Source organism: Liolophura sinensis, chromosome 7, assembly GCF_032854445.1.
Source record: "Liolophura sinensis isolate JHLJ2023 chromosome 7, CUHK_Ljap_v2, whole genome shotgun sequence".
Lineage (NCBI taxonomy): Eukaryota > Metazoa > Mollusca > Polyplacophora > Chitonida > Chitonidae > Liolophura > Liolophura sinensis.
The window spans coordinates 13,599,189-13,612,423 of record NC_088301.1 but is presented as its reverse complement, the minus strand read 5'-3'; the positions used below and the strand labels follow the sequence as shown (position 1 = coordinate 13,612,423).

Here is a 13,235-nt window from a genome sequence, read left to right as displayed (position 1 = left end):
AAGGTTATCTCTACGAGCTGTATTGAGTTCTGAACATTATAACTGCGGGCTGTGGTTAGTTCAAAAGTTACCACTGTTAGTTCTGAAGGTTACTACTGTGGACTGTAGAGATTATATTTTTTTATTTTTTTTGATTGGTGTTTTACGCCGTACTCAAGAATATTTCACTTATACGACGGCGGCCAGCATTATGGTGGGTGGAAACCGGGCAGAGCCCGGCGGAAACCCACGACCATCCGCAGGTTGCTGGCAGACCTTCCGACGTACGGCCGGAGAGGAAGCCAGCATGAGCTGGTCTTGAACTCACAGCGACCGCATTGGTGAGAGGCTTCTGGGTCACTACGCTGCGCTAGCGCGCTAACCGACTGAGCCACGGAGGCCCCTGGACTGTAGAGAATTCTCCATGTTACCTCTGCCGGCGGTAGTCAGTTCTGAAGGTTACCACAGCTGTCTGCAGTCTGTTCTGAAGGCTATCCACTGCGGGCTGTAGTTAGTTCTGAAGGTTACCACTGCGGGCTGTAGTGAATTGTGAAGGTTACAACTGTTGACCGTAGTGAGTTCTGTAGGTTACCCACTGCGGGCTGTAGTGAGTTCTGTTGGTTACCACTGCGGGCTGTAGTGAGTTCTGAAGGCTACCACTGTGGCTTACGCAGAGTTCTGCAGGCTACCTTTTTGGACTATAGGGAATAGTTCTGAAGGTTATCACTGAAGGCTTATGGAGGGTTCTGCAGGTTACCACTGCGAGCTGTATTGAGTTCTGAAGTTTATCACTGTGGGCTGTAGTGAATTCTGAAGGTTATCACTGCGGCTTATGGAGACTTCTGCAGGTTACCTTTTTGAACTATAGTGAGTTCTGAAAGTTACCACTGCGGGCTGTGGGGAATTCTGAAGGTTAACACTTCCACCTGCACGTATAGCTCCGCGAATTCCCACAGCGGCCTTCAGTGAGATCCGCGGGTTACCCCTGCGGAGTGTAATCATTTCAGATAAAAACTTGTTGTGTGCTGGCGTCATCATAGCGCGTTCATATTAAAGCTATGACCATGAAAATATCTGGTGAAACAGTGAGCAGTGTCAAGACAGCTTAAATGAAGGAGTGAACTTGGTTCTTACTTCAAAGTTGTTTGGGGTAAAAACACCAAAATAAATCAGCGTCGTTATATAATGGTGACCAGTCTAGGAATAGCAAATATGTAACAATGCCAATCTGTAGCTGCCTCCATCACAATACTGACATGAATGACTGCCTTCTCCATACCAACATATGAGGTCTAGGATCAAACCAGGGTCGGGGCATATCAAAGACTTTAAAAATGGTACTTGCAGCTGCTCAGCTTGGCGCTCAGCACAGAGGTTAGAGTAAGGGAACGTGACTGGTTGACCCGGTGTCGGTATAATATAACTGGGAAAGGTGTCATGTCTAGTGTCATGTCTGGTGTCTTTGGGACTTTGGCGGCATGGACTCGCCCTACCACAAGAAGGCTCAGTGTATGTATACACACCTAATGACTCCTCGTCGTGATATAAATGAAAAATTGTTTAGTACGACATAAAACCCAAACCCATTTACCAATGCATACAGCTGCTGCACAAAACTAATAGCGTTATAACAGGATTATATTTTATGGCTGAACAGCGTCATTGTCCCTGTAAAAGCAGGCAGTATAGAATACATGTACTTCTGGCATGAAAGCACCAGGTTTTATGATATTCCATTCCAAATTTTCTAGATTTCCAAACTTGTGCCATGAACCAATGTTACTCACCCAATATGAAGTTTATTAATTGTTTAAAGTCACAAAACAGAGAGCTGTGCCATTTTGACAAAGAGAAAACAGCGCCTGTTATTTTGGTGCCTCCCTAAAAGTGATTGTATCTGTGTGTGCTTAAAATGGATAAAAATTACAGAACTTACAGTTACAACAGACAGCTTCGCTATACACCGCCAAAAGTGTACATTCTACCTAAGCTGAAAAACCATGGACTCCATTTGAGATATCCCGATATTTGTGAGACTGTCAATGGCTGATATCATATGTTTTTCTTCATTCTGCCTAGAAAGTGGTTGACGTGACATGTATACACTGTATAGGCCTACTTCATTATATAGGCGAGGTTTCACTTCTCGTAGTTTCTCGCCTCAAAAACTACTTTGGCGTTAGGGCATAGCCAATGTCGTGTGACAAGGGAGGTAATTCAGAGGAGGCCTATTATCATACAAATGGAGAAACGTGTATCTCAGCTGAGCGAGAAGAAGAGTAGAAGTATGAGAAGTTGGAAGTTTGTTGCCATGACAATTGTGTTTTTGCTTGCGTTGTCGTCACAGTCGTCTCACTTATACAAGACCGAAATTATGGCCGAAATTAGGTCAAATTGTGGATGAAAATGGCCATTCGCATTGGCAGTTCTGCTAGTTCCGGGTTCGCTATATGTCACTGGGTCATGGCGTTAACAAAGCTTGTCAGATCTGTGGCCAGTATTCTCAGTGATACTATTGATTTTTCTTCAGAAACCTATCATTTTATCCACAAGGAACACAGACGATTATACACAGGGTAATATGAGATGAAATGACGTAATTTAGGAACCGCTTTTCGATTTAACGCTTAAGGATCATAACATTTGATTTTTTAAAGAAACGTTGTAAGAAGGTGAAGGTTGAAACCCTAGCAGCTCTCACGGAACCTTGAAAGGATGCTACCCACGCAGAGTTAGAAAATGATAATCCATAATCTCTTCACGCAGGGATATGTGAAATTTGGTTTATAGGATTGAAACTTAAGGTTAAACCCATCAAGCTCAGTGAAGGAAGTAACCTAACAGCCAATTACATCAAATACGAACAATTCCCGCCTACAAGTTCTTCCTGATAACGTTCAATGTTGTATGAGGCTTATGGGATGCCAGCTTGTGCATTGATATGATTTCATTTGGAATACGATCAACAGCTTTTTCCCATTTCACCGGTCCCTACGTGCCTCTTGTTTTGTAATACACTCTGGACTCATATGTATTAAATGATCTGAACGAAATTGAGCGCAAATTAGCGCAGGAAAATTACCGTTGGCGGTTATGTACATATTCCTAGTTTAGAATTTAAAACAGAAATTGGTGCTTTGCGCAAGCGGCATTACGTCAGTGGTGTGGAAATAACAGGGAACCTGCCATATATAAGCCGGGCAGGAAATCTGGATGTGGCCAAAACTGGCGGAGCGGTAAATCCGCACATTGCAGCGCTGAGTGGTCAGCACGGATCGCCAATCAGTTTGCGCATGTGCTTTGGTTTGCTCTGTCTCTCACATGACTATGCTGGTTTAAACAGCAGACCATGGCTCAGTGGACAGCGATTGGATGTCTGACAGTGATGTATTACTGCTTGATAAACAGGCTCACCTGGAAGGCCCATCTCCTTGTTACCAGGCATGGTTAAACTATGACAATAAAACACTTACACACAAAATGATCCAACCATTAATTAATTCGAATAAAAAGAAACAATCTGTGTGAATCATATTATAGTTCATTTTACGATGTCTCTTGGGGCTGGTTGTTCAAAAATGTATTAAAACATAATCCAGACTTAAATCTTTATACCAGTCTTTGCCTAATACAAAACTATTGGCAGTTTAGTACGGTCTTAAGTCAGTACCGGTCTTAACTGCTAATACACCTTTGAACAACTGGGCCTTGGTCCAATATATATGTATCATCTCTGTATTACTCGTGATTCTCGCTTGCCATTTGCTTATTAGACGGTTTAAAATATCAAAATATACTACTCCACCTCGGAGTATATAAATCACATCAGTTTCCGGGATTATGATGTGATCTTAGGCTTAAGTCAAAACTCCATTGATAAAATTTGGTATCTTCCTTTCCGTTAGTTAAGCTGAAATTTGTTGAACACTAACTTATCCAGAATCGCTTCGTGATCCCGGGGCCAAGGGTTTAGCTAACGTATGCCCTGCACAGCAGAATTACTGCAAAGAAATAAGCATGAAAAGTTCGGCTGACGTAATTTTTTTCGTGACGCTGCATTCCATGTCGCATCTAGTGACGTCACCCCACTATATATTTACATAAACACTACATACAGTGGACATGGCTATTTTTACCTCAGCTTTGTACACACACAAGTGTGGTTTTCTGTTTCATAAATATTATACGGACAAAATCATTATTAGCATGCTGAGAATAACATATGGGTATTTCAGCCCTAGAAGTGATACTTAAAGATTCTCACCAAGGGTTCAAATCCTCATGAACCTTTCCATCACCCGATTACTTACCTATACATCCTGCTCTAGCATTGTTTAACAATAACTTCATGCGTTTTACCGAGACATACCGCTAAGTGGTCAAAGCACTCGGTTGGGTTATCGCCTAGGTTTTGAAATGATGTACTTTGCATATGCACAGGTGTAAGAGTGTTACTATGTGTTAATATACCAACGGATATGTCTTAGGCACTGAGAGAGGCTAGCTATAAGCACAGACACTAAGAACTAACTATAAAGGGATTAAGTCAGAGGCTACGAAAGAAATTAAGGCTGAGACCTCAGGCAAAAACACAGGCTAAGATAGGGGCAAATTAAGACAGAAGTCAAGAGAGATGTTAGAGGCTATGTCACAGACTAAGATATGGGCAGATTAAGACCGAGGCTAAGGCTGAGGCTAGAGCTGAGGCTAAGACAGAAGCTAAGACATGGGTACATTAAGGCCGAGGCTAAGATAAATGATAAAACAGAGTTTAAGACAGAAGCTAAGATGTGGGCAAATTAAGACCGAGGCTAAGGCTGAGGCTAGGGCTGAGGCTAAGACATGGGTACATTAAAGCCGAGGCTAAGATAAATGCTAAGTCAGAGGCTAAGACAGAGGTTAAGATGGACAAATTACGGTAGAGGCTAAGACAGAGCCTAGGTCACAGGCTAAGAGAGGTGCTAAAACTAAGACTTAGGTAGAGGTAAATTAAGACGGAGACTGAGGCACAGGCTAAGACACAGACTACGACTAGGACAGATGCTAAGACAAAGGTTGACAGAGGCTAACAGAACTCCAGATAAATTTAGATAGAGGCTAAGGCAGAGGCTAGGACAGAGTAGGTAATAAATTACAAGCCGGGTAAATCTACACTATCTTCAAAGCACGGATTTGACCATAGCATCTTGGATGTCTGGCTTGAATGGCTGCATGTTGAGAGTGAGAATTGCACTGTGATTTTGTCGACATCTGTTGCTGCAGCCGACTATATATGTACTGCGACTGTTCGCATAGCACCGACAAACCAAGAGATGCCTGTCGCCAGATGGCGATGCTCACGCCGGCACGAGGTGCCGTGGACAGCAGGAGGTTCCCTGAAAGCCAGTGGAGGAAATCAATGAACTGTATTTAACGAAGACCAATGTTCTGTAGGGTTGTAGTCGTTTGGTTTTGCTGTGTGTATCACCATACATGCCATCCATTTTTGATGCGGTGTAGGTTGGCATTTCCATATCGACCGACCGAGAGTCAGTATAGGTAAAAACTGGACGGTAAAGCGCCCATCTGTCTGTGCACCGAGTCACGTGACCCCGTTACATTATGAACATGGACATTCAGTGACGTCACCGCTTCGATCGATATAGGGAAATACAGTCAGACATAGCAAATAATGAGAACTAATATGCCGTCATAGCTGGAAGCTGGGGAGGATCGTTGATGCGATATACTGGTCCATAGCTCTCCCCTGGGTCCCCTCCGCCCTGGTCCGTAGCCCTGTGGGTGGAAGACAACAGCAGAGTACGCAGGATTAGCCAAGCTACCGGATGACAGACGGCACCATTCCTACTAGCATCCTCCCTGTTCGTGTGTATCAAGCGCGCGCTGTGCTGGCATCGAGGTGCCGCTGATCTCATGACCCCCGCCTGATGTGTATTCTATACACTGTAGGAATAGGATATAAACGAGCCTACTCCCACAGGGTATTACCCACCATCGTTTTTTATGTCTCTCTGTATCGGGTGTGTTGACAGTGAATCAGATAGAGGTCATTGTATCTTTACCGGGCTGGAGTCCGCTGGTCAGGAGAGAGGATGTTCTAATGCTATGTGTTTAAGCAGATACCTGTATTGGAAGACATCGAACGCTAGAAGATGTGGAGACGGTGTCTTCTCTACATCAGGCTTAACGTCCGCTGACTAGGAGGACTGTGGACAACTTGTGATGGATTTGTGGACGAAGTGTGCTGATGAGCTTGCCAAGACTGGTCATTGCCTTTATACTGACCGTCCTATACACCAAACGGTCTACCGATCCACTAAATGACACGAGATTTTGTAACTCTCCTCTCATGTTCTGGTACTCTATAGATAAGAACGTCTACAGTCGACAAGGAGGGCAATTTGCACTTTACAAAACAGAACAGTAAGACAGCCTTCAGTAAAACAATCTTCATGACGGAGAATATAAGTATATATATATGATTTGAACTTCGATTTTATAAATGGAATCTCAGTCACAGTCACAAGTCAAAGACATCGTTCACGGCGCTGAATGCGGTGAAGAAATCGCCTTCACTCTCCGAACATTTTCCAAACAACCGAGCGGCTTTGTCGTGGTGTTGCTACGTTTGCTCTTGGATTTCTGGGAAGCATTTTAAATGATTTAGAGGAGCACATGCGCGGCTTCTGACAAGTAAGTCTAACTCTCCTTTGGGTAACCAAAGCCAGTCGTTCTTCCTGCTGCAGCTAAGCTCGGGACTCTCCCGTTTTTTCTATCGATTTCTGAGTAGAAATATAAGCCAACACCTTCAGAATATCTTGATATCTTTCTCTGAAATTTAACCAGTATTAGTATGACCATGGTGTGTAAACTCTGACAGCTTGGACATTTTGGGACAGTGGTCGATATAAGCCCGGGTATGGCCGAAGCTGCTTTGACTTAGTCCCAGTAACGCGCTGTCCTTGTCAGACGGCAGTCCTCGTCAGCCTAGCTGCCCGTGAACCGCCATGTTCCTCGACGGTATCCATCCCAATGGAATACAGCTGAGAAAAGACGACACTATCCTCGAGTACGACTTCACCAACGACTTCATGGCCAGAAGTAATATTCTGGCCCCCCCTTTTTTTTTTTTACAACGGAATTGACCTGTACGTAATCTTGTGTGACAGTGCTTTGTGCTTGGGTGGTAATGGCATGTTGTCGAATACAAAAAAGCAGATAAACCAATTTAAATGAGACGTGAACAAACTGGAATTGCCTCTTTGGATTTGAAACTCTTAACTGGACAACGTATGTGAAAACTGTCTCCGCGTTGTATGAATGTGCGACCACGAACTATTGACCACTAATCCTTGTCTGGACTTGAAGAAATGCGTCCCAAGGCCCATCATGACCCATCTAACGACCGACTCTACAGAACCACTGCTAAACACTGAGGAGCATAGGGCAAGGAATGGCCAAACACCGGCAGGGTATGTTTTTAACACTGACCCTAGGTAGTTAAGAGTTTATGTTTGAAGGCAATTCCTGCATGGGTAACAATTCAATGGCACATATAATTTAAACAAGCGAAAATCGTGCCACGTAAAGTAATATAGATAGAAGGAGTTTAGGTCATTGAGAATTAAGGGCTTTGGGTATATATATATATATATATATATATATATATATATATATATATATATATATATATATGGCGTGTCTGTTTACTGGATAGACGGTGATAAATGTCGTGGACGACATGACCTGTCTACTGAACCTTTGAGGCTTTTTAGTACATGGATAAATGCTGGTGTAAAATGTAACTTGAACGAAGACTGGTTTGATTAATTGACATGAGGATCCACATTGACAGGATCCACATGGACAGGATCCACCTTGTCTAGATCCGTATGATAATAGTTCATTGTTATATATGCGCACTTGTAAAGCTCATTCACAAAAAGGAGGCCCCTTAAAACAGGCTACAAGTCGTCGCTATGCGCCGTCGTCCAATGTTTATCGGACACTATGGTTGTTCTCACTGATGTGCTGAATACACCTTTACCATTAAGATTAAAAAAAGCCAAACCCACTAGCACCAATAGAAATGCGAAATGTAAACACCCGAACAGGTGGTTCACACACCCAATTCTAGGGAATAGCGGAGTGGAAGCCATATTTGGCCGACCGTATAATTTATAAAAGCCAGTGCCGTTATGGTAAGACGATTAACGCTGTCCCGTGAAAAACTCGAGACATTAAGGCCAGAACAGATTCTCTACATTGCGTATAAATATGTACGGTTAAAACTGAAATAATCAATACTTTCATGGCGGCCTCTCTGGCGATGGTGGCGAGAAGCTATATCAGCACATTGGGAGAACAGCCAGAATGCACACTTTGAAATGGATGCTGTTCTGTTCAATTTTTAAACCGCGTCATGTCGGATCGATTATCACTGCACATTAACATCACGTCGAAACGTTTTTTTTTCATGTAAAATGTTAATTTTTTTTTTAACTGACAGTGACAATTACAGACCTAAGTACCCAGTCGTTCCCAATAATGACCAAATGACAAATATGATAACTTGGCTCTTTGCCACTTGGCAAGTTTCAGTATTCAAAAACAGCCATTTTCCTTCGAGGTATTCCTTATACCGCCGTTTTTTCTCCTTCGTTCGATTTTCCGCTGCGTGTGAAGAGATTGCAGTTGTGCCAAAACTCTAGAGAGAGCTCCAGCGCGGCGGAATGCGGCTTTATGGCTCACGTTGTGTGGGGATCAATATATCACAGGTTAAGAATATCTGTTATAATTTCCTAAAAATATGTGGAAAACTGCAGCTTTGAAAGTTCAGTTCATACGTTTGCACCGCCGTTGGCAGTTATAGGCGTGTTGCTAGGGTCTATTATGAGGAGATTATGAGAATATATACGAACGTAAAGTACATTATCACTGAAACCTGATGCATAATTTTTAGGGAGCTGAATGTATTTATAGGATAGGAGATGGTATAACAACTAGACGGCTATATTGTAGGATAGCACATTAATTTAGACCTGGGAAAATATCAAGGCAAGAAAAAAGATACGGTCGCCTGGAAAGAAGATTTATAGTGAAATACCGGTGCGAAGTCTGCGTCCAGTTGTTGAATTGATCCAGCCTGGGCGTGAATTTGAACAGCGGAATCTATCCGGTGCCTTTGAATAGAGGCATTGCCGAGCGAGAAATCACCGAAGCCCTGATCAGTGTATATTGATTTTGACCGAGCGAACGCTTGACCAGTGCGTGATGACCAGGGCTGAGGTGTAATTAGCACAGGATAGGGTTAGCCCAATGATTATTTAGATGGGAATAAACAATGATTGAACAAACGATTGGATCAAGTGAAAGATGGCACCGGCCTACCTCCGCACAGTTTAGATGACAGCTTCAGGGATATTATTGGTCCCCAAGTGTGGTGAAATCCACAGGTCATCTATTACCTACAGGCCCACTAAAAACCTGACCTCGGGATGGATCTCCACGTGTTGCTTAAATCGACACACACTGGTTGCTTTTTCGGTTAGCTACACATCGCCGGTACCAGTATTTTAACCAACTTTGAAGATCAGTTTTCAGACCCAACTCTGCGGGATTAATTTTTCTGTTCGTCAGTTACAGCTGGCATAAATAGTCATTGTATTACAGCGACATGATTAGAACTGTCCACGCGGAGGTGGCAGGAAAAGCCTTTCAGCGCGCAGACGGTCCGATTAGCCGCGCGTTTCTTGCCCCCCCCCCCCCAACCCCCGCGATAAAATAAATAGGTGTACCACAAACCATACCAACTGTGGCTGTGCTTGGTCCACAGGACAGCGGTAACAGATTGGGCAGGCCCCGACACGGTCAGTCTGTGTAGGCTAATCTATATGACGCAGGTGCTGTCCCTCTGAGGGCGACCGTTTAACCGTCAGTCGACAAGGCCAATGTGTGAAGCATAATTACATTAATTGCCTGTGTACTAAAGTGATAATAATTCATACATGAACAAGGCAAGTTGCTCTATCGAGGAACTCATACAAGTCAATGTTTCTCAGAAAATGTCTGAGGTGAGTGGAAATCATAGGTATACATTCCTTTTATTTTCAATGGCAGGCTGTCGATCGAACGCTTACATGCAAGTATTCCATTATTAAAATTTTAGACGTATTTAAACTAGCATTACTGTAGTAGAGGTATTTCTTTCACACAGCTCCATTTAGTCATGCATGCCTGTCAACTTCGCTCCAATGCTTTATAATGGCCGAGGCCAGAGCCATTACATGCGTGAAATATGGGAGCGAAGGCGAGAGGCATGTACCACTACTAGCCATGCCATTGAATCGATAGACGTCCAAATATATATTTTGATGCGTACATATGGCATAATTGTTTGCACTCTCGGTCTATTTATAAGCAGGTAATGTCCAGTTCTGGATGTCAAGATTGTTCTGGGTGTCAACATTGCTCTCCTTATCAACATTACTCTCGATGTCAACATTCTATTCTTGATGTCTACATTGTTCTCGGTGTGAACACTGCTTTCCCCCTCGTTGCTGTGTACCTTAGACGCCAGGTTATGACGTCCTGTCTTCGCTTACCTGGCTGTGACGTCTCTTGGTGATCTCTCTCTCCCCTATCTCCTCTCCTGATTCATATATGACCACCCTCAGTCCACCTGAGTCTCACCAGGGACGCCCGTCCTTAGCCCACTGACGTCATTTGGCCGGCTACCACACCTAGGAATATCACTGGTGACACTCTAGTTAGAACCTGTCCTGTATTCTCTGTGCACTAACCGATTTTGTTTGGATGTTTCTGCTTTATCCAGCATTGTTGTTGTAACTGTAGACTATCTCAAACCTCTGTATATGTAAGTATGACGTGGCCACCCTCTCTATCCGTATTTTTGTCTACGGTTCTGTAGTTGCTTCTCTGCTGTCGCCGATGACAGATGGCGCTGACCGCAAAACATATAGCATTCTTTGCGACTCCAATCTATCTAGACGCTTTTGCTGTTGTAATTTGGGGGCAGTTTTGTTCCTGACCCTCAATTTGTTGTACTGCCCTGTGTCATGGTGCGTGTCGTATTAAAGACCTGGCTGTGACAGTACAGTGTAATGTCCTCTCAAGCCCGACTCTGTCACGATGGCTCAGGATGTGCTGTGTAGCCTTTGTCTATGTGGTATAGGCGTAGTTGCTACTAAGATCCACTAACTTCCGTGTTGCCATGTTTTATCACAGTTCCGGTACGGGCAGAGATGGGGAGTCTGGGGCGGCTGTGTCGAGCATGGCCCGGGGTAGCGCCGGTCGGCCCGTGGGGGCCCGCAGAAGGACAGAATCCTCGGTATCTTGTGATCCTGCCGTGGTTAACGCATCTTCTCGGGACACGACCGTGCGCAGACAGCGCGAGGCTTCCAAACCCGAGGTAAAAATAGCAGCGTATCCCGTTACAGCCAGCGCACTCCCGTCTTCAGCAACTGCAGGCGAACTTGCAGCAGCGCCAGCGGGAGGACAACAGTCCGTTGTTGTAAACATGGAGAACCAAGGGGAGTCGACCACTCTTCTGCGGCCGTTCTATGTCTCCTCCGCCAGTGACTGTCCCCCTGATCCATACGCAATCATGCACAGCAAGAAGATCAGCAAGAGGGTTCTTGTGAACGTGGGCGGGGTGAAACACGAAGTGCTGTGGCGCACCCTGGATAGGATGCCCCACACGAGACTGGGCAAGCTACGGGAGTGTAATACGCATGAGTCTATCATGGAATTGTGTGACGATTACAGTCTAGTGGATAACGAATACTTCTTCGACAGACATCCGCGGTCTTTCTCATCCATTCTCAACTTCTACCGTACCGGAAAGTTACATCTCGTAGAGGAGATGTGCGTCCTGTCGTTCAGTGAAGATCTAGAATATTGGGGAGTGGATGAACTCTACCTGGAATCTTGCTGCCAGCATAAATATCACCAAAAGAAAGAACATGTTTACGAGGAAATACGGAAAGAGGCGGAGAGTTTGCGCATGCGAGACGAAGAGAACTTTGGGACGGGTTATTGCTCTAAATGGCGACAGAAAGTGTGGGACTTACTCGAAAAGCCGCAAACGTCCATGTCGGCAAGGGTAAGTAAACATTTAAGTTTTCGTATATATATATATATATATATATATATATATATATATATATATATATATATATATATATATAGTCTTATGGTAGCTCGGTTTTGTTTTGATTTTTTTTATTTCTCTTTTATAGTTTCTGTTTCAATACAGTTCCTTTTATTTTTTTGTCTTTTATCATTGTAGATGAAATTATAAGTGAATGTTCTGACTTAAAATTTTTTTATAGAGATTCGGGTGAAATTCGCTTGTGACATTCTCTTTTTTCATTATGCTCTTTATGCCTTGGGCAGTACATGTGGATCGATTCGGCACTAGTTCTAGTTCAAAACAACTGCCTGTTGAGCTAGCGTACTTCCTAGCATGCTTTTCACCTGATGTACAGTCGACTGCACTCATTGCACCTCATGCCATCGCATGCGCCATGGCAACGCAGACCACCTATACAGATTTACGTGTTGTTTGTAAATAAATCTTATCGGATCTTTACCCAGTATTGTCATACAGTTGTATGTTTGCAGAAAACCCTTTTTCTATTGTAAAACGCTAACAACACACCTCTTTATCATCAACAGCTACAAAAAATATACGCACAGGTATACATATATGTGAAAACTTACCTCGGACATATCACGTCTCTTATTTACTCTCTGTTCTGTTTCCTGTCTTATTACTTACGTCAGTCCCACACCTCTGCATGTAACTGTACTTCTAGTATGCTTGCCTGTTCATCTCTTACCACTTTTGTCTGTTTGTCGATAAATTAGATCTCATCAAAAACCCGTTAAATAACCTCAACAAAAACAAATCGCATCGCCTTTCACAATTTTAGATTCATACTAACACTGTGTTTCCGCCGTTTTACACTGAATGAGACTGATAGTAGGCGTTGTAGGACAGTTTTATTCTCTTCACACCCACGGGTCCGTTTAATATTTCTGTAAATTTTCTGTTGTTGTAAATTGACTGAAGACTTAAATTCATGTAGGTAACCTAAACCTGTGGCTGGTAAACCTGGGGACAAACTGTGGCTGGTAAACGCGTTTGCGTATTTTGTCACTAACCTGATGCATGCCTATATGAGTACGCGTAATTTGATGTTTGTCTTATTGTTATATCCATGTTCTGATGG

The 13,235-nt window shown here is 43.5% G+C and overlaps 1 protein-coding gene across 1 annotated transcript in view; it reads left to right on the top strand.

The window, feature by feature from the left end:
• LOC135469782 (uncharacterized) overlaps positions 1-13,235 on the top strand; it is a 126,662-nt gene that overhangs the window by 59,969 nt on the left and 53,458 nt on the right. Inside the window, exon 3 of the mRNA XM_064748377.1 lies at positions 11,227-12,103. Within this exon, the coding sequence (XP_064604447.1) occupies positions 11,227-12,103 (877 nt within the window). The remainder of the gene's footprint in view (positions 1-11,226; positions 12,104-13,235) is intronic.